At 32.0% G+C, this 27,108-nt stretch overlaps 1 protein-coding gene across 1 annotated transcript; it reads left to right on the forward strand.

Annotated features, from left to right (window-relative positions):
- The first annotated feature begins 297 nt into the window (after nt 1-297).
- On the forward strand, nt 298-22,086 carry LOC139899780 (replication protein A 70 kDa DNA-binding subunit E-like). Its single transcript, XM_071882616.1, has 12 exons — nt 298-471; nt 723-725; nt 1,871-2,144; nt 2,230-2,317; nt 2,411-2,535; nt 2,616-2,703; nt 2,790-2,907; nt 3,010-3,173; nt 3,289-3,390; nt 20,874-20,943; nt 21,445-21,513; nt 21,943-22,086. The coding sequence occupies exons 1-12, from the start codon at nt 298-300 to the stop codon at nt 22,084-22,086; spliced, it is 1,419 nt and encodes a 472-aa protein (XP_071738717.1).
- The last annotated feature ends 5,022 nt before the right edge of the window (nt 22,087-27,108 follow it).

Consider the following 27,108-nt stretch of genomic DNA (forward strand, 5'->3'; position numbering starts at 1 on the left):
AGTTTCATTAATCTGGATTTTAAAACATTAAGTTAACCTGCAATCGAATTCAATTGAGACCCAAATTATGTCAACATTTATTAATTGTGTTTAATTGTGTCTAATTGGGTAAGTCGAATGAACTGAAGGAGTTTCAACAATTTCAACAACGATTCAGTTACAATTTAAATTCAATAACATTTAATCATGTTTGTAACTCCATGAATGAATTGAATTTACAGTTTTTTAGGCCCCTATATATTGTGGGTATATGGTTTATGGTTATGCATCACTCCCCAAAAAACACCAAGTATTACAATGGCTCAAAGTTCGCAATCATCCAATGCAGTTGCAAACATGAGTTACGTGTACCTCAATCAACTTGAGGTTGGAAAGCAGGCTGTTGTCAAGGTAATGATATGCAGAATGTGGGATACCCACACACCATATGGGAAGTATTTGAGCTCAGATTTCATCACATCTAATGAAAAGGTATACCATTAGCTTTTAAAATTGATATTATTTTTCACACCTCATCATATGTTTTCAAGATTCTTTTGTGATATCATTCATGTGTGATTAAAATAGTCAATGTTGTTGGTTGTGTAGATCGTTTGACTTCTTATGTGTAACAATGCCATGTTGAACATGTTATCTAATTTATTGAATCTATGTTGAAGCTTCAGATTAGTTATATTAATCTATCTGCTCATGATGTATACTATTGTGTTTTTTGTTTGTAGATGGTTTTTAAATATTGTGCAACACACTTAATACTCTGTCATTGTTAGGGGTTTTTTCTGTTTAATCCATTGCCATTGCATTCTTATACATTCACACTCTACTATGTATAAACACATATTTATCTATATGCATACATTATATATGATGGTTATTTGTGGCTTTCCTTTAGAAGTAAATGTTTAGGTATCTGAATATTAGTAGTAGTCCCTCTGAATGTATGGTTTGCATAACAACACATCATAGACTCATGTGTTTTCAAGATTCTTTTGTCATATCATTCACGTGTCATTAAAATAGTCAATGTTGTTGTTTGTTTATATCGCTTGACTTCTTATGCGTAACAATGCCATGTTGAACATGTTATCTAATTTATTTAATTTATGTAGAAGCTTCAGATTAGTTATATTATATTCTATCTGCTCATGATGTATACTATTGTGTTTTTTGTTTGTAGATGATTTTTAAAAATTGTAGGACACACTTAATACTTTGTCATTCTTATTGGTTTTCCCTGTTTAATCCATTGCCATTGCATTCTTATACAATCACACTCTACTATGTATAAACACACATTTATGTATATGCATCCATTATATATGATGGTTATTTGTGGCTTTCCTTTTGAAGTAAATGTTTAGGTATCTGAATATTAGTAGTAGTCCCTCTGAATGTATGGTTTGCATAACAATGCCATGTTGAACATGTTATTTAGGGTATTAAATTTGCATAGGAACATTAGATTAGTTATATTATTACATCTACTGCTTATGTTTGTTACAAGCATTTTTAAGTATATGAATATTAGTAGTGATCCCTCTGAATGTGTGCTGCGCATAACAACGCCATGTTGAACATGTTATTTAAAGTATTAAATTTAAATAGAAACTATTGAATTCCTTTTGGAGTCATTTGTTAAAAATTCACACATACATCGAGTTTTCCTATTAGGTTGTTTAAGTATTTGAATACTGATAGTTTTGACTACAAATTGATGTGTATGGAAGTTAGTTATTTAATTTTACAAAATTATGGACCTCCTTTTGAGGTCCTTCATTTGACACTTGCAGATAAGTACATGTTTCGTATAACATTGTTTAAGCATCTGAATTGTAGTGTCTCACAATTTGTCATTTACCATGTACAACAGGGTAACGTGATACAACTAACCGCGAAGCATAACATCGCCCACCATTTCATCACCCGGCTGAAGGAAGGATCTGTGTACTTACTGAAGGACTTTGAAGTGGTGGCGAACCGAGACGAGTACCGTATCCTAAGGGCCAACAATGTCATCATTCAGCTGCAAGGTGCAACTTACTTTGAAAGGCAAACAATCGCTGTGACGGATGGTTATATCCGCCACCCGTTTGATTGCATAGAGATCGAAGACCTGGTCCTGACAGAGGGCAAATATTTAATTGGTATAATTTAAATTCTCCATATCCACCACTTAATCTCCGTAAACTTACTTTAACCGACACACTGACTGGTAAACGTATAATGTAGATGTGGTGGGACGAGTTACGAAAGTCGGCTCGGTCAAACCACAGCGCAACGGTTTCTCAACAATGGAGTTTGAACTTGCAAACGAAAGGTAGACTCTACAATTAACCCCATTTCTGGAATGTTTTCACCCCGCGTCTGTATATTACTTACTAATTACAGTTGTAACCGCGTTTCTTTACAGGGGCCATAAGATCCCTGTGACACTTTGGGGGGGCCTGGTTCAAGAGTTGCTCGATAAGCTACCTGCATCACATGCGTTGCGGTGCATCATTCTAACATCGGTCTCCGTCCGAAAAAACTACTTTGGTAAGCCCCGCGCTATTTGGATACCTAGGTGTTTACGTTTGCGCAGCCACTAAACAACCTGTTACTGCGTGACTTTGCAGACGTTCTTGCAGTTTCAAGCTCCTCAGCAACCATGATCATTGATGACAGCACCATACCCACCCTGCATGACTTTGTCGAGAAAATGAGGTACCACACCCCCTAATATAATACAAACACCCTTACATCATATATATCAGTTTTCTAACAGATTAAAAATGACATGAATTGCGCAGTACAATTGACCTTCCTGAAGACGGCGAACGTCGTTCCCCAGTACGCCATTTCCCCTTGCCAAAAGAAGGAACCCTGGCTGAGCTACTGGATCTGGTTCGAAAAGGGAAACACAACATTGTAACGTCCGGTTCCTTTGTTCGATTATTTATAACACTCTATATTATCAAGTAACCAACCCATCTAACCTACAACTACTCTCATTAACTCTAAAATTTGCAGCTTGATGTTTTCAAGCTCGAAGTAGAACTCGCCAGAAATCGGCTGCAAAATGGTTGGTACTACACCACGTGTAGCGTTTGCAAGTCCAAAAAGGGAACGATGAGAAAGAATCGAGGTTTTTACTGCGAGTCTTGTAAAGATAACGTACCAGAACCCATTACTCGGTATTTACTATGAAAATACCTTATTAACAATGGTTTTAGAGCCCCGCTTTACCCATGTTTCTCTACTTAACCACGGGCAGAATTGTATCTTACCCCTAAGATTATAACTTGGCAGGTTCATGATCGAGTTTGATGTCAGGGATGCAACCGGTGAGACTGTAGTGGTTGTATTTGATGAGTTGGGGGAGCAATTAATGAATACAACGGCACCAGCTCTGTTACTTGAGCTAGAAAAGGTTAGGATACGCTTCTAAATTGTGTCCACTTGCAAAGTAAGACTGCGTAACTCACCTCTTCATATATGTGACGATCGCTCCAAATCCATATGGACGAACAAGTCATTCATCGATTTCATTGCGAGGTATTTGACCTCTATATGATACGTTTTCTAAACATTGCATTCTTTTAAAAAGGCACACCATAAATGAATATTTAAATCAAAGGTTTTCGACATCTGATGATTTCTACATATAGACAATCACCGTAAATAATAGTTTACAATAGTACTTCCGTTGACAATGCAGTCAAAATAAGATACATGGTGATGATTTGGTGAATGCAACGTTTCCTTGAAAAATATGCCATGTACGACTCCATGCACATAGCTTGTCTAACATATAAGCAAACAGCGGAAGACTTCTAGGAAACCTGAGAATAAACATGCTAACAAGTGTCAACACAAAGGTTGGTGAGTTCATAGTTTTAGTGTTTCGCATAATCTGTATATAAAAGTGGATCACAAGATTTCAGTTGTTTCATCCAGAAACGTTTTTCAAAAGTTTGTCAATAGATTCTACGTAACAGAGCACCCTGGTAACTAAACTTTAACTTTTTAATAAGTACCCCTGTTTTAACATACATGCAACCAACATGTACAATACACGCAAACTAACCTCAAATAGCATACGTCTGTTTTATAGTTCAGGCTAGGGTTTCTATACCTGGAACAGACGGGGATGTCAAGCCCTATGGATCCATATACTACTACTCGCGCCCACCAGTTCTTATAACTGGCAGTTACTAGTTACCAAAGCTAAGGGATTTTCGGTTCAAACTCGGTGTAGAATTTAGTATGTACTTGTATCCATTGCGTTTAAAATAAAGTGCATGTATTCTCAGCCCAAAAATATAGATTGCAAAAGCAATTAAAAAGGGATCAATGAAACTCACCTTAGCAGCATATAAAGTTGTTCACCAAAATGTGACTGAAACTCGGATTATCAAATAATCGTGGATCTCAACCTAGAGAACATATGTTGGTCAATAAATGTCTATCAAGCTAGGTCAGGTCATAGTGTATCACAATCCTAATACTCGAGATCGACATACAAAAGTTATCCAAAGTCGTTTCAAAAAGTTAATTTTGACAATAGTTCAACAAAACGAGACGTACCTTATATAAGGATTCATTTACTCGGTTGGTAATATTCAAAAATCTAATTTATCAATCTTACAAACAAGTTGTTTAAATATTAATTGCAGATTCAAAAGCAATTTCAATTAACTTCAATCATAATTTAGTTGATCATATCTTTTAATCCGTTCATCGAAACTATTCGATATCTAAATGAAAAGTTATTGGTTTTTCGCCAGCTTTCCAAAAACATGTATATCATATACCTTTTTCCAGTAATATATGTATTTAATTCGTGATTCATTATAAACTGTTTAACGACGAAATTTAGCATACAAGCATGTATAAATATATATACTCGAGCACTAGACATGTATACACTATTAATTTATAAAAGATAAAATATAAATGCTTACATATCAATATTGTGATTCAATATTGCAGAAAAGTACGTAGACGTAACAGAGATGATAAACACTAGGTTTGACTTTACGAGCATAACCCTTGAACAATACCCATAACCTCCTTAGTAATAACCCATAATTTCCTTAGCTCTATCCCGCTCGTAAAACTCATTTTTAAAGTGACACGCTCATGACTTCGTCATAGTATTGTATGTATAATAATACTACTAATAATAATAAGATTCATAATAATAATAATCTTAATAATAATAATAATAATAATAATAATAATAATAATAATAATAATAATAATAATAATAATAATAATAATAATAATAATTTAAATATATACAGAGATGAGAGTGTGAAGAAACAAGTCGCGAATTCGATCAATTTATAGTAGTTGGCCAGCAAAATGGTGCCATGCGATCGCATGGCTTCCCTAGCCATTTTCCATGCGATCGCATGGAGTGATTTTCCAGCTCACTTATGTTTAACTTCTTCCTCGTCGACATAATAAAATATTACGTAAATCGAATATTAAAATTTTAAAAAGTCGTATTTATTAAATACTTCAGGGGTATTCTATGTAACTTATAATTAATAATTTCTATCATGTCGTTTTCATGTGAATAGTAAATGAATTAATTTAAATTCAACTATTTAAGCTACACGTTGTATGTTGTGCTTTACAAATTGTACATTATTAATTTAACTTCGTTTCTAAAAAAAATTACAAAAATTATATCATAAAAATAAAATGACTTAATACGTAAAATTTTTAATTTGAAATAGCATCGTTTAATAGTAAATTTTTAATCATTTCGTATATAAATATTATTCGCATGATTCCGTATATATCGAAATCTCTTATATTTATTAAAATATGTATATAATATATGTTATGACGTTCGTGAATCGTTGGACAAACAGGGTGGTCAACCGTTATATAAAAAAATCATTTTCAAAAGTTTTAAAACTTGTCAAAATTCATTGCTTATCATGTCGAAAATATTAAATCATATAGAGAATTGGTTTAAATAAGTCGAAATTTTTCGGGTCATCACAGTACCTCCCCGTTAAATAAATTTCGTCCCGAAATTTGAGTGAGGTCGTCATGGTTAACAATAAAAATGTTTTTATGACGAATATGAGTTGATAAACAGAATTTCTATCACCGTTGAATAATATGGATAAAACAATCCAATTACTCGAAGCGTATGAGGGAAGTTATCGTAAAAGAGTGAAATGGAGAATAGAGATGCGTCTTATCTCTTGACGGAGTAACGATTGATTTTCGGAATTTAAAGAATAGAAAATCTTCATAATCTAAATAGGATTTGATTCTTCAGAATTTACGGAAATTAAGATTTTCTTTGATTAAATGCGTAATCTGCCTCGATTGCTATGTCTGATATTTCGCTATAAATTGACCTCTTCCGTTTCATTTATTTTCACCACTCCAATAATCTTCTTCCTTATTTAATACTTCTTAATAGATTGTGAAAATGCTTAATCCAGTTCTGATTCTTGATATTTTCCTGGCTATCGTATCCTTCATTCTTCTTTTTCATCTGCCACCAGAGGAAGTTATTTTCTTCTACTATTACCTTAGGGTTATAGTGTTTTTCATTCTCCCGTGTCTTTATATTGCTATACGCATTGATATACACGGTTTGTAATTTCGGGGTTGTTATCGGGCTTTATATTCTCCATTATATTTCGGAGCTTCATGCTTTCATTTTCTCTTCCCGACCTTAAGTCAAGCGGATAATGGTCCAGAATTCGTAGGTATGAAGTTTCAGATGAACATAACTAATGTTCTAAGAAAGAAATGGTAATAGCACAATCTGACTTGTCAAATTACCAGAATACCTCGAAAAAGATCGAATCATTAAGAAAATATTTTCTTGATATTTTTAGAGATTATATAGAATGAAAGAGTTATGTAACATGGTTCACGATGAGGGTATGATCTGTGAATCTTTATCACGTTCCATTAGAAACTCAGCATGACTTACAATAATATAATTACGATGATCAAGTGTCATTATATTATACTAACTCATGCTTCAGTTCCCAACACTACTTCAAAGACATCCATTTTTTGAAATTTTCAGACTTTAGAAACTGAAACAGTTTCTTTTATGATATAACACATATAGCGCGAAGAGATGAATGATTTCAGATAAGAATAGTTATGAAAATATCTTCAGAAATATGGAGGATATTTTTAATGGAAGATACGATGATATCTTAGAATATTTAAGATAAGATGATGATAAAGAATATTATCCGTAAAGGTTTTAGAGTAAGGAGCAAGGTATTCGCTAATGATTTCAGCAGACACTGAATCATTTGGATTCTTTGAAGGTAGATTTAGTCTTTGTGATTTGTCCACAGCCTCCTTCATGGTCTGCTCAATCCTTTTTTCAGCTCCAAACCTTCTCTTTTTCTCAGCTTTACCACCATACTATTCTTTATCATCAAACTTTTGACTGTTAAGGTCGTTTACAGTTTTTGCTGCTTCATCAGCATTGTTCCAATTTCAGAGAACTATTTCATAGTTTGGGATATTTTTCAGAAACTTCACATTCGGAGTAAATAAGTCTAGGAGATAGACATTATATGTTTATATATAACTGTTGGCGTAGAATTGCTGCGAAATTCGAAATACTGATTGCTAATTCCCGGTAGTTGGTATGGAAATTATCGTTAGAAGATGTAGATGAGTACATGATAGGGTTTCAATGAGTATAAGGATTTTTCGGAAGGTCAAGGATCAATGAAGTTGTTGGTAAATTTACTGCTAATGTGGTGTAACATAAAAGGTTCCCCAGTAACAAGAATGTATATATCAAGATTACAATAAGGCTTAATCTAAAAAGTTGAAGTTGACTGGTTGGAAGTGTGGTAAAACTGGATACTTTAAAAAGGAATTGCAAGGTTATTTTTGGTAAAAACAATACCAAAGGATCTTTCACAGTTTTGAAGTCAAAGTATAGCTTTGAAAGATGTAGAGATCTAAGAATGAATTCACCGATTCAGAGTTATGACTTGGATTCTGATCCGTCAATATCAGAATATGTAATTGAATTTGTATGAAAATGATTGTATATCGTTGTGAGCATTGTTAATAATTTTTGAATCAAAGTTGAAGAATGTACAGTGTAACATATTAATTGTGAACTTATATATTTCCCGAGTATTACCTACCCGTTAAAGATTTCACAAGTAATATTTTGTACAAAAGAATTTTTATTACCATCTTTATGAAAATATATGTATGTATATTTTCTTCAGATATAACACAGATTTAATGAGTTAATATCATATTAAGCTCATTTAATTTTTGGCTGGATTAGAAATGAATAATCTCTAAAACATTAAAGATTTCATAATCTTCGTGGAGTATTTTACTAATGTAATCAATACTTCGTTATTCAGTTTTATTGATATTTTCTCAGTGAATCATGTTGGTGCTTATGGAACTCTTGAAAACTTCGCAAGGTACAAATGATATTTTCTGGAAAGTTTTGAGTATATAATGAAAATGTAAAATCAATTATGTAATTGAATAATACACTTGGTTTATTATGAAATGGAATTCATTAAGTTGAAACAGAGATTGTAGTTAACAATGGTTAAGTTGTTAAGGAAGGATGTACATCATTGCATATTAGTAATATGAACTAACCGAGTAGTACCAACCAGTTAAGATTCACACGTAATAGTTTAGTACGAAAAGATTTATTTGGATTTCAAAATTCTTATATATTAAATATACATAAAATTTCTTCAAGGAAAATGAGTTAATACTTCATCGGTTATTGTTGCTGGTATTTCTTGGTAACTATGGTGCGTATGACGTTGATGCTCGTGGAACAGATTGTGAAGTTGAGGTTTGCGATGCAGATGTTGTTGGTGGTGGTAATGGTACTGTTGGTGTTGTTGTCGGTGGTACTGTTGATGCCGGTGATGCTGCTGGTGCTTGTAACCTTTGCACCATATTCTCCAAAGCCACTACCCGAGCGCGAAGCTCGTTGACTTCTTCTACTACACCGGGATGATTGGCGGTTCGGACGAGCGGATGAATATGATCCAGAATTTGAGATAGTATATTATCGTGACGAGATATTCTGGAAATGAGAGAGAAAATGGTGTCTCGAACAGGTTCGCCGGTAAGTGCTTCAGGTTCTTCGCCAAGAGGGCAATGTGGTGGATGGAAGGGATCGCCTTCTTCTTGTCTCCAATAATTAAGTAGGCTACAAACCCATCCCCAATTCATAAAGAATAGAAGATGGCTAATTGGTTGATCCATTCCGGTTACACTGTCTTCGGAATTCAGGTGAATATCCATATCAGAATAGCTGTCAGAGTTTAAGGAATTTGAACTAGATACGGGATCCATCTTGTATAATTAGGGAGATGATTTTTGATATGAATTAGATTATAGAATTTAGTTTGGTATTCTTCAATACATAATTTACACATGTATATATAATACCAAATTCCATAAATCACGGAGAAATTTTTGGAAGATGTCAGGAAAAGTTTACAGCTAAGATATGAATTTTGTCTATACACTATTCATGCAATTAATGCAGTAAGACGTGTCTAGACTAGGAATGATAAGTAGGTAATTTCCGATAAGAAATGATAAGCAAAACTTTTAACATGCAGATACGGTCGAAGTTCATAGTTTGTATATTTCGCATAATCTGTATATAAAGATGGATCACAAGATTTCAGTTGTTTCATCCAGAAACGTTTATCAAAATATTCTACGAAATTGAGCACCCTGGTAACTAAACTTAACGCATATATAATTTGTACCCTTTGTATAATCATCTTAATAATACACGCAAACCAACGTGTACGCTTCTCAAATAGCATACGTCCGTTAAAAGGCTAGTGCTCTAGCTCGGACGAGGATATCAAGCCCTATGGATCCATATACAACTATTCGCTCCCACCAGTTCTTATAACTGGCAGTTACTAGTTACCAAAGCTAAGGGATTTTCGGTTCAAACTCAGTGTAAAATTTAGTATGTACTTGTATCCATTGTGTTTAAAATAAATTGCATGTATTCTCAGTCCAAAAATATATATTGCAAACGCAATTAAAAAGGGATCAATGAAACTCACATTAGCAGCACATAAAGTTGTTCATCGTAATGTAACCGAAACTCGGTATATCAAATAATCGTAGATCTCAACCTAGAGAACATATGTTGGTCAATAAATGTCTATCAAGCTAGGTCAGGTCATAGTGTATCACAATCATAATGCTCGAAATTGACATACAAAAGTTATTCAAAGTTGTTTCAAAAAGTCAATTTTGACAATAGTTCAACAAACGAGACGTACCTTATATAAGGATTCATTTAATTGGTTGGTAATATTCAAAAATCCATTTTATCAATCTCGTAAAAAAGTTGTTTAAGTATTAATTGCAGATTCAAAAAGCAATTCCAATTAATGTCAATTATAATTCAGTTGACCATATCTTTTGATTCGTTCCTCGAAACTATTCGATATCTAAATGAAAAGTTATTGATTTTTCGCCAGCTTTCCGAAAACATGTATATCATATACCTTTTACCCGTAATATATGTATTTAATTCGTGATTCATTATAAACTGTTTAACGACGAAATTTAGCATACAAGCATGTATAAATATATACACTCGAGCACTAGTATGTATACACTATTAATTTATAAAATATAAAATATAAATGCTTACGTATTAATATTGAGATTCAATATTGTAGAAAAGTACGTAGACGTAATGGAGATGATAAACACTAAGCTTGATTCATAATTATACCACCGAATATTACCCATAACCTCCTTGACAATAACCCATAATTTCCTTAGCTCTAGCTTGCTCGAAAACCCGTTTCGAAATCATTTGGACATCCTTCCGTCGTGATATTTTATATATATTATTATTTTTGTATCGTAAAAATAATAATACTAATACTATTAATAATAAGATTAATAATAATAATCTTAATATTAATAATAATAATAATAATAATTATTATAATAATTATAAATAATAAATTAAATAAATAACATAAGTAATACGGAGTAATATAAAGAGTGTGAGAAAACTGAACCAGAAGTCGAGCAATTTATAGCACCTTTCTTGAAAAAGCACCCCATGCGAGTGCATGGGATTTTAGTGCAAATTTCATGCACTTGCATGAGCTCATGCACTTGCATGAGTTTTATGCCTATTTCCCATGCGATCGCATGGCCGTCAGATCCAGCTCAATTATTTTTTATTCTTGTTTGTCGACATAATTAAATATAATATATATAATTTAAATAATTAATTATATATTATATTAAATTCATGTGCATAGTTGACTTGTAATTTTCGTTCCGATGACTCGTACGTTGTCACTCAACTTATGTCCCGGTTCCGGTTTCTCGAACGCATTTTCGTACGCTTAAAAAACTCGCAATTTACATTTTGTGACTCGTACCTTTGTCAAAATATAACCTTAAATTATCCATAAACTATACCACTCAAAGTTTATCTTAATCTTTCGAGTGTTTTGGTCATTTACTTCTATAAATCATTGTCTCATTATTTATTAATATAATAATATTTATCAAACGTTTCATAACCAAGTTAATATCTATTCTCAATATTTATAAACACGTTTTAAAATACATATCGCAAATTATTCATATAATTAATTCTTAACAATTAATATTCTAATTATTGTATGTGTCCAAATTACGTTATTTAAACAAACACTTTATCATTTATTCCGAATACCGTTAAAAAGGAATAATTTCTCAAATCAGTGTGGTCCTCACAACAGAGACCCGTAATAATATCATAATCCTTAAGGGACTCAATAATTATCTTTTAATTCAATCGTTTGGCATAATCTTTTAACTCTGTATCTAAATATATCAATCAGATAATCAAACCAATAAGTTTAATGCACAGTATCATATACTCAACACTTTGTTACGTTTTCAAGTTATGGTATATATATGTATCTATTTACCTATAATTGTTCGCGAATCGTTGAGAACAATCGAAAGGTAATTGAATAGTTCAAAAATTTTGAGATTCAACTTTATAGACTTTGCTTATCGTATCAGAAACGTTAAAGATTAAGTTTAAATTTGGTCAAAAATTTTCGGGTCATCACTGTACCTACCCGTTAAAGAAATTTCGTCCCGAAATTTGAGTGAGGTCGTCATGACTGACAATAAAAATGTTTTCATGACGAATATGAGTTGGTAAATAGAATTTTATCACCATTGAATAATACGGATAAAACAATCCGATTAATCGAAGCGTATGAGAGAAGTTTTCGTAATAGAGTGAAATGGAGAATAGAGATTCGTCTTATCTCTTGATGTAGTAACAATTGATTTCCGGAATTTAAGGAATAGAAAATCTTCATAATTTAAATAAGATTTGATTCTTCGGAATTTAAGGAAATTAGGATTTCCTTTGATTAAATGCGTAATCTGCCTCGATTGCTATGTCTGATATTTTGCTATAAATTAACCTCTTCTGTTTCATTTATTTTCACCACTCCTATAATTTTCTTTCTTATTTCATACTTACAAAAGATTTGTGAAAATGCTTCATCCAGTTCTGATTCTTGATATTTTCCTGGCTATCATATCATTCATTCTTCTTTTTCATCTGCCACCAGAGGAGGTTATTTACTTCTACTATTACCTTGGGGTTATATTGTTTTTTATTCTCCCGTGTCTTTATATTGCTATACGCATTGATATACTCGGTTTGTAATTTCGTGGTTATTTTCGGGCTTTATATTTTCCATTATATTTCGGAGCTTCATGCTTTTGTTTTCTCTTCCCGACTTTAAGTCAAGCGAATAATGGTCCAAAATTCGTAGGTATGGATTTTGAAATGAATATAATTAATGGTCTAAGAAAGAAATGGTAATGGCACAATCTGACTTGTCAAATTACCAGAATACCTCGAAAAAAACCGAATCATCAAGAAAAATATTTTCTTGATATGTTTAGAGGTTAAATAGAATGAAAGAGTTATGTAACATGGTTCATGATGAGGGTATGATCTGTGAACCTTTAACATGTTCCATTAGAAACTCAGCATGACTTACTGTAATATAATCACGTTGATCAAGTGTCATTATATTATACTAACTCATGCTTCAATTCCCAACACTACTTCAAAAACATCCATTTTTCAAAATTTTCAGAAATTAGAAACTAAAATAGTTTCTTTTATGATGTAACACAGATAGCGTGAAGAGATAAATGATTTCAGATAAGAATAGTTATGAAAATATCTTCAGAAATATGGAGGATATTTATAATGGAAGATACGATGATATCTTAGAATTTCTAATATCAGAGGATGATGCGAAAAATCTGTCTGTGAAGGTTTAGAATAAGAAGTAAGATTCTTACTAATGGTTTCAGCAGACACTGAATCATTTGGATTCTTTGAAGGTAGATTTCGTCCTTGTGATTTGTCTACAGCTTCCTTCATACTTTGCTCAACCCGTTTTCCAGTTTCAAACCTTCTCTTTTTCTGTGCTTTTCCAACACACTACTCTTTATCATCAAACTTTCGACTGTTAAAGTCGTTTATAGTTTTTGCTGCTTCATCAGTATTTTTCCAAAATTCGTAGAACTAGTTTCGTAGTTTGGGGTGTTTTTCAGAAACTTCACATTCGAAGTATGTAAGTCTAGAAGATAGATGTTATATATATATATATATATATATATATATATATATATATATATATATATATATATATATATATATATATAACTATTGTCGTAGAAAATGCTGCGAGATTCAAAATACTGATTGCTAATTCTCGGTGGTTGGTCTGGAAATTATTGTTACAAGGTTTGGATGAGTACATGATAGGGTTTCAATGAGTATAAGAATTTTTCAAAAGGTCAAGGATTAATAAAGTTGTTTCGTAAATTTACTGCTAATGTGGCGGAACATGAAAGGTTCCCCAGTAACAAAACGTATATATCAAGGTTACAATAAGGCTTAATCTGAAAAGTTAAAGTTGACTGGTTGGAAGTGTGATAAAACTGGATACTTTGAAAAGAAATTGCAAGATTATTTTCAGTAATAACAATGCTAAAGGATCTTTCACCTTTTTGAAGTCAAAGTATAGCTTTGAAAGATGTAGAGATCTAAGAATGATGTCACTTGTTAAATCTTGACTTGGATTCTGCTCTGTCAATATCAGAATATGTAATTGAATTTGTATGGAAACGATTGTATATCGCTGTGAGCATAGTTAATAATTTTTGAATCAAAGTTGAAGAATGTACAGTGTAACATATTAATTGCGAACTTATATATTTCCCGGGTATTACCTACCCGTTAAAGATTTCACGATTAATACTTTGTACAAAAGAATTTTTATTACCGTCTTTATGAAAATATATGTATGTATATTTTCTTCAGATGTAACACAGATTTAATGAGTTAATATCATATTAAGTTCATTTAATTTTCGGCTTGACTTAGAAATGATTAATCTCTAAAACATTAAAGATTACATAATCTTTGCGGAGTATTTCGCTAATGTAATCGATACTTCATTATTTATTCTTATTGATATTCCTCGGTGAAGGATGTTGGTGCTCGTGGAATTTTTGTGAAGCTTACAAGGCACATATGATGTTTTCTGAAAAGTTTCGAGTATATTGAAATTGAAAATGTAAAATCAATTATGTAATTGATTAATACACTTGGTTTATTATGAAATGGAATTCATGGAGTTGAAACGGAGATTGTAGTTAACAATGGTTAAGTTGTTAAGGAAGGATGTACATCATTGCATATTAGTAATATGAACTAACCGAGTAGTACCTACCAGTTAAGATTCACACGTAATAGCTTAGTACGAAAATATTTATTTTGATTTCAAAATTCATATATATTAAATATACATAAAATTTCTTCAGGGGAAATGAATTAATACTTCATCGGTTATTGTTGCTGGTATTTCTTGGTAACTACAGTGCGTATGACGTTGATGCTCGTGGAACAGATTGTGAAGTTGAGGTTTGCGATGCGGATCTTGTTGGTGGTGGTAATGGTACTGTTGGTGTTGTTGTCGGTGGTACTGTTGATGCCGGTGATGCTGCTGGTGTTTGTAACCTTTGCACCATATTCTCCAAAGCCACTACCCGAGCACGAAGCTCGTTGACTTCTTCTATTACACCGGGATGATTGGCGGTTCAGACGAGCGGATGAATAATATCCAGAATTTGAGATAGTATATTATCGTGACGAGATACTCTGGAAATGAGAGAGAAAATGGTGTCTCGAACAGGTTCGCCGGTAAGTGCTTCAGGTTCTTCGCCAAGAGGGCAATGTGGTGGATGAAAGGGATCGCCTTCTTCTTGTCTCCAATAATTAAGTAGGCTACAGACCCATCCCCAATTCATCCAGAATAGATGATGGCTAATTGGTTGATCCATTCCGGTTACACTGTCTTCGGAATTCAGGTGAATATCCATATCGGAATAGCTGTCAGAGTTTGAACTAGATACGGGATCCATCTTGTATAATTAGGGAGATGATTTTTGATATGAATTAGATTATAGAATTTAGTTTGGTATTCTTCAATACATAATTTACATATGTATATATAATACCAAATTCTATAAATCACGGAGAAATTTTCGGAAGATATCAGGAAAAGTTTACAGTAACAGATACGCTAAGATATGAATTTTTGTCTATACACTATTTATGCAATAAATGCAGGAAAACGTGTCTAGACTTAAGAATGATAAGCATGTAATTTCCGACAAGAAATGATAAGCAAAACTTTTAACATGCAGACACGGTCGAAGTCTAGACTTACTAATGCATCTTAACAACTATCAGTTAGACACATTCATGCAAGACCTGGTTCGCTAGGACCAATGCTCTGATACCAACTGTGACGATAGCTCCAAATCCATATGGACGAACACGTCATTCATTGATTTCATTGCGAGGTATTTGACCGCTATATGATACGTTTTGTAAACATTGCATTCTTTTGAAAAGGCACACCATAAATGAATATTTAAATCAAAGATTTTTGACATCTGATGATTTCTACATATAGACAATCACCGTATATAATAGTTTATAATAGTACTTCCGTTGACAATGCAGTCAAATAGATACATGGTGATGAATTGGTGAATGCAACGTTTCCTTGAAAAATATGCCATATAAGACTCCATGCACATAGCTTGTCTATCATATAAGCAAACAGCGGAAGACTTCTAGGGAACCTGAGAATAAACATGCTAACAAGTGTCAATACAAAGGTTGGTGAGTTCATAGTTTGTATGTTTCGCATAATCTGTATATAAAGATGGATCACAAGATTTCAGTTGTTTCATCCAGAAACGTTTATCAAAATATTCTACGAAATTGAGCACCCTGGCAACTAAACTTAACGTATATATAATTTGTACCCTTTGTATAATCATCTTAATAATACACGCAAACCAACGTGTACGCTTCTCAAATAGCATACGTCCGTTAAAAGGCTAGTGCTCTAGCTCGAACGGGGATATCAAGCCCTATGGATCCATATACAACTATTCGCGCCCACCAGTTCTTATAACTGGCAGTTACTAGTTACCAAAGCTAAGGGATTTTCGGTTCAAACTCAGTGTAGAATTTAGTATGTACTTGTATCCATTGTGTTTAAAATAAATTGCATGTATTCTCAGTCCAAATATATATATTGCAAAAGCAATTAAAAAGGGATCAATGAAACTCACCTTAGCAGCACATAAAGTTGTTCATCGTAATGTGATCGAAACTCGGTATATCAAATAATCGTAGATCTCAATCTAGAGAACATATGTTGGTCAATAAATGTCTATCAAGCTAGGTCAGGTCATAGTGTATCACAATCCTAATGCTCGAAATTGACATACAAAAGTTATTCAAAGTTGTTTCAAAAAGTCAATTTTGACAATAGTTCAACAAACGAGACGTACCTTATATAAGGATTCATTTACTCGGTTGGTAATATTCAAAAATCCATTTTATCAATCTCGTAAACAAGTTGTTTAAGTATTAATTGCAGATTCAAAAAGCAATTCCAATTAATGTCAATTATAATTCAGTTGACCATATCTTTTGATTCATTCCTCGAAACTATTCGATATCTAAATAAAAAGTTATTGATTTTTCGCCAGCTTTCCGAAAACATGTATATCATATACCTTTTACCCGTAATATATGTATTTAATTCGTGATTCATTATAAACTGTTTAACGACGAAATTTAGCATACAAGCATGTATAAATATATACACTCGAGCACTAGTATGTATACAATATTAATTTATAAAATATAAAATATAAATGGTTACGTATTAATATTGAGATTCAATATTGTAGAAAAGTACGTAGACATAACGGAGATGATAAACACTAAGTTTGATTCACAATTATACCCCCGAATATTACCCATAACCTCCTTGACAATAACCCATAATTTCCTTAGCTCTAGTTTGCTCGAAAACCCGTTTCAAAATCATTTGGACATCCCTCCGTCGTGATATTTTATATATATTATTATTTTTGTATCGTAAAAATAATAATAATAATACTAATACTATTAATAATAAGATTAACAATAATAATCTTAATCTTAATATTAATAATAATAATAATAATAATAATTATTATAATAATTATAAATAATAAATTAAATAAATAACATAAGTAATACGGAGTAATATAAAGAGTGTGAGAAAACTGAACCAGAAGTCGAGCAATTTATAACACCTTTCCTGAAAAAACACCCCATGCGAGTGCATGGGATTTTAGTGCAAATCTCATGCACTTGCATGAGCTCATGCACTTGCATGAGTTTTATGCCTATTTCCCATGCGATCGCATGGCCGTCAGATCCAGCTCACATATTTTTTTTTTCTTGTTTGTCGACATAATTAAATATAATATATATAATATATATAATTTAAATAATTAATTATATATTATATTAAATTCATGTGCATAGTTGACTTGTAATTTTCGTTCCGATGACTCGTACGTTGTCACTCGACTTATGTCCCGGTTCCGGTTTCTCGAACGCATTTTCGTACGCTTAGAAAACTCGCAATTTACGTTTTGTGACTCGTACCTTTGTCAAAATATAACCTTAAATTATCTATAAACTATACCACTCAAAGTTTATCTTAATCTTTCGAGTGTTTTGGTCATTTACTTCTATAAATCATTGTCTCGTTATTTATTAATATAATAATATTTATCAAACGTTTCATAACCAAGTTAATATCTATTCTCAATATTTATAAACACGTTTTAAAATACATATCGCAAATTATTCATATAATTAATTCTTAACAATTAATAATCTAATTATTGTATGTGTCCAAATTACGTTATTTAAACAAACACTTTATCATTTATTTCGAATACCGTTAAAAAGGAATAATTTCTCAAATCAGTGTGGTCCTCACAACAGAGACCCGTAATAATATCATAATCCTTAAGGGACTCAATAATTATCTTTTAATTCAATCGTTTGGCATAATATTTTAACTCTGTATCTAAATATATCAATCAGATAATCAAACCAATAAGTTTAATGCACAGTATCATATACTCAACACTTTGTTACGTTTTCAAGTTATGGTATATATATGTATCTATTTACCTATAATTGTTCGCGAATCGTTGAGAACAATCGAAAGGTAATTGATTAGTTCAAGAATTTTGAGATTCAACTTTACAGACTTTGCTTATCGTGTCAGAAACGTTAAAGATTAAGTTTAAATTTGGTCAAAAATTTCCGGGTCATCACACCAAATGTGACTATCGCTCCAAATTCATATGGACGAACACATCATTCATCGATTTCATTGCGAGGTATTTGACCTCTATATGATACGTTTTGTAAACATTGCATTCTTTTAAAAAGGCACACCATAAATGAATATTTAAATCAAAGGTTTTCGACATCTGATGATTTCTACATATAGACAATCACCGTAAATAATAGTTTACAATAGTACTTCCGTTGACAATGCAGTTAAAATAAGATACATGGTGATGATTTGGTGAATGCAACGTTTCCTTGAAAAATATGCCATGTACGACTCCATGCACATAGCTTGTCTAACATATAAGCAAACAGCGGAAGACTTCTAGGAAACCTGAGAATAAACATGCTAACAAGTGTCAACACAAAGGTTGGTGAGTTCATAGTTTTAGTGTTGCGCATAATCTGTATATAAAAGTGGATCACAAGATTTCAGTTGTTTCATCCAGAAACGTTTTTCAAAAGTTTGTCAATAGATTCTACGTAACAGAGCACCCTGGTAACTAAACTTTAACGTTTTAATAAGTACCCCTGTTTTAACATACATGCAACCAACATGTACAATACACGTAAACTAACGTGTACTAACCTCAAATAGCATACGTTTGTTTTATAGTTCAGGCTAGGATTTCTATACCTGGAACAGACGGGGATGTCAAGCCCTATGGATCCATATACTACTACTCGCGCCCACCAGTTCTTATAACTGGCAGTTACTAGTTACCAAAGCTAAGGGATTTTCGGTTCAAACTCGGTGTAGAATTTAGTATGTACTTGTATCCATTGCGTTTAAAATAAAGTGCATGTATTCTCAGCCCAAAAATATAGATTGCAAAAGCAATTAAAAAGGGATCAATGAAACTCACCTTAGCAGCATATAAAGTTGTTCACCAAAATGTGACTGAAACTCGGATTATCAAATAATCGTGGATCTCAACCTAGAGAACATATGTTGGTCAATAAATGTCAATCAAGCTAGGTCAGGTCATAGTGTATCACAATCCTAATGCTCGAGATCGACATACACAAGTTATCCAAAGTCGTTTCAAAAAGTCAATTTTGACAATAGTTCAACAAAACGAGACGTACCTTATATAAGGATTCATTTACTCGGTTGGTAATATTCAAAAATCCAATTTATCAATCTTACAAACAAGTTGTTTAAATATTAATTGTAGATTCAAAAGCAATTTCAATTAACTTCAATCATAATTCAGTTGATCATATCTTTTAATCCGTTCATCGAAACTATTCGATATCTAAATAAAAAGTTATTGGTTTTTCGCCAGCTTTCCAAAAACATGTATATCATATACCTTTTTCCAGTAATATATGTATTTAATTCGTGATTCATTATAAACTATTTAACGACGAAATTTAGCATACAAGCATGTATAAATATATATACTCGAGCACTAGACATGTATACACTATTAATTTATAAAAGATAAAATATAAATGCTTACATATCAATATTGTGATTCAATATTGCAGAAAAGTACGTAGACGTAACAGAGATGATAAACACTAGGTTTGGCTTTACGAGCATAACCCTTGAACAATACCCATAACCTCCTTAGTAATAACCCATAATTTCCTTAGCTCTATCCCGCTCGTAAAACTCATTTTTAAAGTGACACGCTCATGACTTCGTCATAGTATTTTATGTATAATAATACTACTACTAATAATAAGATTAATAATAATAATAATAATAATAATAATAATAATAATAATAATAATAATAATAATAATAATAATAATAATAATAATAATAATAATTTTATGTCATAGACGAGGTCGTTCCCGAGACTCCACCAACCACACAGGCAGACCAACCCCCTGCACCAACAATCACTGCAAAGCCCGACAAAGAAATCACCGGGTCAGGCTCCACAACAGCAGGGAAAAAGAGAAACATTACTGTTCCAACTCCGAGTAAAGATTTAGAACGCACAAACTGACGCAAGTAAGCCTTTAACTACTTTAACTTAGTATGTAAATCCCTGGCCGTTCTCAAAGTTATCCTACTTATTGCCTGCAACATTTTCAAATATTATAGGTTTATTGTAACCAGTGACTCAGAAGAGGAAAGTGAAAAAGCAGGCGAAGATGAGAGCAATGCGGCTGAGGCATCTGATCCATAGGACGTTTTCCAGGCTTAAAGATAAATAACTCAAACTATTTAATTATAGTTATGCTGAGTTATATTTGTTGCCCAATATTAGGGCTTTTGTTTTTTAATATGCATTCCCGAACAATTTGAATTTTGGTTTTCAGTTTTGGTTTTTGAAACTATCTGCAATAATATAGCCCCTGGTTTTGGGCTTATGGCTACATTTCTGTTCCAGCACATCCACTTATGTTTGAAAAATGTTTAATATTTATTGTTTTACTCATGTTGGTAATTTAATATCCAGCAAATCAGTTTCATTTTAATACTTGGTTCTTTATGTTGAAACTGTGGGTTTGGTATACACCATGTATTGTTAGTCCGTTGTAAATAATTCCTTGCAGGTAACTATCACTTTCTCTCTTTGCTAGCAAACCATTTGGCTGTCATTTGTTATCTCTCCTGCTGCTGATGTATGAATGTCTACTAATTTTGTCGGTTTATTTATATGTATTATTAGGCACCGTTACCACGTGATTTCTGCGGCATTGTTGCTCCTGTGGGGAAATTTGTGGCGTACATCCGACTGGTAGCAGGGACGCAAATTATGCAGTCCGTGGAGAATATATATTATGTCATGAGATGGAAAGGGTAAAAAACAATGAATCATTGTTAGAGTTATCATGTATGTAGCCTGCTTTTTGCTCTATTTGTATAAGTTCCATTTCTCGAGAATTTTAAAAAGTAATCAATATGTAGATGTAAATGCTGATGTTGAGCAGATTTTATTGACTGTTACTTTTTAATTTTTTTTTTAATTTTAGAGATCTTTGAATTACATCACCTAGCATAACTATATTTGTTATTCGATTTACGTTTGTCACTATCATTTTATGATTGGTATCGAATGTTTTTATCTTTTATCCCAAGTGCTCATAACACATTCAATTAATTTCTTCAGTAAAAAGATATGTTTACCCAGTTCTGTGAAATGTGATATTTCATATGTGTGTATCAGGTTCCAGAAATAAGAAGTAATAAAACAAAGGCGATAAGGAGCGAAACAAATTCATACGGTGAATTTCAGTCAGCCGAGTATATGTACATCACCCACAAGGTAGTACTAAATGTTACGCCTCCAGATTTGTCCATGATCTCTTGATTTAGTGAGCAAATAGCTTTAAAACCTTTTAACGAGTTAAAATAAACTATGGCCAACCTTTGACTATATTCCTTTTCTAACAAAAACTTTACAATCATATTGTGTAACATAAATAGGGCAATTTTAACCTACTAACCCATGTTTCAGTCAAGCTGGTCCACGTAACCCTAATTGCATATAAAGTAGAGACTAATAACACATATTTCATAGCCATCCAACGTAAAAGTTTTCCTAAACATTCCTACCTATATGTGTAACTGTTTATGTACGTATGTATATATATACATATGTATATGTATATGTATATATACATATATACATGTGTATGTATGCATATACACAGATATATGTATATGTGTGCATATATATGCGTATGTCTGTATGCATTTATACAGTTATATGTTTATATATATATATATATATATATATGTATATGATATATATATATATATATATATATATATATATATATATATATATATATATATATATATGTATGTATATGAATCAATCTATATTTGTGTATATATATATATATATATATATATATATATATATATATATATATATATATATATATATATATATATATATATTAACTATCTATATTAATTATCCAGGCCTTTGAACTTCCACTTCTGGACCCTTTGCTCTACCACCCACACAAGTTATGTGCAACTATAAATTTAGTTCAGTCAAGTTATATCTCCTCACATTGCAATGTCTACAACTGAAAAAGCCACCACTTCTACGAATATCTACCCAGGTATGACTGTCATTCTCAAGTGTTGAATATATTTACTAACATTCCACGGGTTTCACCTTTCTTTCTTTAAATTGAAAAATGTAACGACCCTGGATTTTCCAACGTTTACTTATTAATAATAATAATTATTAATACCTTTGATTAAATAATGTATGTTATTACATTTACTTGTTACCATGATTGCCCGTACTTGACTTTAAATGCCCGAAACGTCTTTGTGACACACGAAACTTTCACGAATAATATTTTTAGAATATTATTACATTCATGATTGATTTTATTAATCATTTTAATTAACTATGGTTATTAGTTAGTTACTTGGGCTTTAATTGGATTAACTTGAAAATTACTTGAACTTGGGCTTGATTAATGTTATGGACTCATGATATTGGGATTATAAGCCCACCCTACATCTTAAATGGATTAATTAGCCTACTAAGACATGTAAGTATCACTTTAGGATTAAACTAGATAGATTAACTTGAATGGAATCTTGTTACATATTACTTGCACACCTTCCCCATGTAAGCACCCATATTAACCAAACTTTTAAGCTTTACATGCTAGTGACTAGTGGTTTAATCCCTTCCCTCTTTGTTGATGCAGGCCGTCGGCCATAAGCATCCTTGGGGAGTGTTTTGCTTCATTTTTTTTCTTATTACTTACTCACTAATACCCTTCACACTTCATTCATTCCAAACACACAATTACTTGCAACTTTTTCTCTCATCTTTCCCTCTCATTTTCTCTCTAATACTTGTAAGTAACAAGAGCTTTTCTCCTTTCCTTTTCTTGTTCAAAATCGTGACCATGAACACATATATCATCATCATTTGTTGTTTGTTACTTGTACTTGGTTGTTGTTTAAGTTACTTGAACTTGTTGTTGTTACATACTAGTTACAAGAATCAAACTACCTAGTTTCATTCTTCTTTTATCTTGTATTTACAAGAACACTCAAGAACATAAACTTACTAGTTTATGTTCTGCCTTTAAAGTTTTAAAGATTGTAAGTTCATGGTTGTAAAAATCATTACTTGTAAGTCATGTTTGTAAACTTAAAGTTTACATTCTTAAAGATCAAACTTTGGTTTGAATCTTTAAAGTATGAACAACCCATGAACTAGTTACTTGTTTACTTAGCTTGTTTCTTTATATTATGCACTTTAATTTCATGTTTGTTGGTTTTAATGGTCAAGTATTACAAGTTAACTTTGATCTCATACTTTCTTGAACTAAAATTAACTTTAAAAGTTCAAGAACATGTAAGTAAGCTTTCTTTAATTATAACTTGGTACACTTATGTTAGATCTAGACTTTTGGGTCTAGGATCTTCAAGATCTAACTAAGAACTATGTTCTACAACTTAAGATCTTGATTTTATAAGTTTATTTTCAAGTTGTAACTTAATATTACTTTTACATTTCATGTATGTGTTGAATCTAAGACTTTGATGTAACTTTGGTTCATCAAAACACTTGCAACACTTAAGTGAGTTGTGCTTCATGTCTTAGACTTATACTTGGATTATGATGGTCAAACCTTGGTGAAAATGATGCAAACACATCAACGAGTTGTACACTTGAAGCTATATGCATCAAGGATGAGAACCATGATAAGCATCGAGCACCAAGAACCACCGGAACCTACTGACCTTACTGTTTTACTGTTTCTGTGTCTGACCCGTACGACCTGGTGAAAGGATCCGTCCTAATCCACCTGGACGAAGTCATCAACATTTGGTTCCATTGCGATGATCGGCTCCAAGTAATGTCCTTATATTGAGCAAATGCACAGCGGAAGAATTAATTCGTACCTGAGAATAAACATGCTTTAAAGTGTCAACCAAAAGGTTGGTGAGTTCATAGGTTTATCATAACAATCATTTCAATATGTTAATAGATCACAAGATTTCATAATCATAAACATAATACACTCGCAAGTGTATGTAAAGCATTCTAAGTGGTTGAGCACTTGGTAACCATACTTAACATTTAATCAACGTCGCATATTCCCTTTATTATGAAATCTCACTACACCGTACCAAGTGTAGTCACCAAAACGAAGTACTGTGCAACCGTTGAATACTGGTCGTCCAGTCCGGTTGGGGTTGTCAGGCCCGATAGATCTATCAACAGGATTCGCGTTTACAATACCCATGTAAATAGTAGTTACCAAGCTACAGGGAAATATGCCAGTGGTACAACTCAACGTAGAATATATTTTTAAGTACTTGTGTCTATTTTGTAAACATTTATAAAAGCAGCGCATGTATTCTCAGCCCAAAAATATATATTGCAAAAGCAATTAAAAAGGGAGCAAATGAAACTCACTTTTGCCTTGAAGGTATTTAATTCGACTTGGTCTCTGATAGATATCACGAACCTAACCATATATATAATATATCAACATATTTTCTTTTTAAGTAATCGTTACATATATATATACTTTTAATACTTTTAATATTTTCTTAGTTCGTAGTTAGCAGTCCGATGTTAGTGGTCCACAATTAGTTGCTTAAATAAAATAAATAAAGACCCCATCATATTCGTATTGATCAGAATTAATCTCGACCCATGGTACCATGTTTTCAAATGACGTGTTGCGTACACTCATGAGGTTTTATGATTAATCTTCTCGTGTTGTTTACGGGTAGTCTTGAAATATATAAAATCAAATCATAAGTAATTATATATAAAATATCATATGAATTAGAAAAGATATGATTAATTTACTTTTTCTTCAAATATTTTCGTAGCTAAACTAGCTTCGGATACCCAATCTTGTTTTAGTCGTAGTTTCTTCATTAAAACTCCGTTTTTGTTGGTTCAACTTGCCACTTCCTTGGATCGAGTCAAATTTTAAGAATGTGAACTGAAAATACCTTAGTTTGTATTCAAAATCATAGGTTATAGGTCAAACTTTGGTGAAACTTATGAAAGTGATCATTTTCCATCATAAAAACAACATTTAATGATCATTTTTCTAAAAATACTTACACTTTGAGTTAAACCATGAAATTTTTATGTGTTAACATATTCATAAGAAATATCATTTTTCCATAAATGAACTTCTAATTCAAAGTTCAAGATGGTTTTTAATTATCCAACCCAAAACAGCCCCCGGTTGCACTCCGACGACGTAGATTCAGTTTTTAAGATGTTCTTTGTAAAACCAAGTTATATCTTGTTAGGTTAGCATATCATTATGATATATTACAGGTCTTGAAGTGTTTTAAAAGACAAGTTAGAAGGATCTATTTAGTTTGCGAACAAGTTTGAAATCATTCAAACTATGTTCTTGTTGTTAAAATTTTATACCACAAAATAAGATTGCTATATGAATATGATTTGAATAATATTATGAACAAGGTTACTACCTAAAGTTACTTGGACAAAGTTACTGCAAAAGATAAGAAATAATCTTGGAATCAAAGAGTGGTGGAGTTAGATCAAAAGGTTGGAAGTAAACTTCTTCAAATGGGTGGTTATTTTGATATGTTCTTGAAAGAGTTTTCTTATGGTGTTTAAGGCTTGTAATTGAAGCTAAATGATGGGGAAAATGCTTGGAGATGATCAATTATGAAGTTAGGAGTATTTTGAGAGAGAAATGAGGGTGTAGTTATGAGAAAATGGAGTGAAGAAATGGTGTTCATTTATAAAAACGTTTTTAGTTTATAAAGAAAGAAAAGGATTCCTAATTTTGTTTTCTTACTAATAATTCATACTACTTGACAAATTCTAGTTACCTCATATCTAGGGCAGTAATAATGTTGATTAAGATGTTGATTTGATGTGTATATACTAATAGTAAATACGTATAGAAGCTGGGTATGATACGGGTACATATACCCTAGATATAAGTATAGAAATCTTGAGGAAACGGAACGAGAATTCAAATATAGCTATCTTTTGTGAATATACTTATATTTTTTTTGTGTATTTAAGTCCTTAAAAGTGATTAAATACATTATATATACGATACATGTATAAGCATTATAGATTATAAGTATATATATCAAAGAATGTTACGTATAGTTATCGTTTTGAAATCTTAAGTTAGTAGTTTCAAAATATACTTATAACTCATTGTCATTAGTACACAATGAGATGTTAAACTATCCTTAGATCATGTTAAATATATATAAATACATATATATACACAAACGTATAATTATCGCATGTTATATAGTTCGTGATATCATCGGTCATATTGGACGGTCAAACGTTGTGTAAAACTCTTTTCAAAAACACAAG

Source organism: Rutidosis leptorrhynchoides, chromosome 3 (genome assembly GCF_046630445.1).
Source record: "Rutidosis leptorrhynchoides isolate AG116_Rl617_1_P2 chromosome 3, CSIRO_AGI_Rlap_v1, whole genome shotgun sequence".
Taxonomy (NCBI): Eukaryota; Viridiplantae; Streptophyta; class Magnoliopsida; order Asterales; family Asteraceae; genus Rutidosis; species Rutidosis leptorrhynchoides.

Coding starts and splice junctions, on each gene's coding strand:
- LOC139899780 (XM_071882616.1), top strand. CDS start 298: ATGGCTCAAAGTTCGCAATCATCCAATGCAGTTGCAAACATGAGTTAC. Junction 2,536..2,615: donor CGTCCGAAAAAACTACTTTG/GTAAGCCCCGCG, acceptor GTGACTTTGCAG/ACGTTCTTGCAGTTTCAAGC. Junction 2,908..3,009: donor GAAAAGGGAAACACAACATT/GTAACGTCCGGT, acceptor TAAAATTTGCAG/CTTGATGTTTTCAAGCTCGA.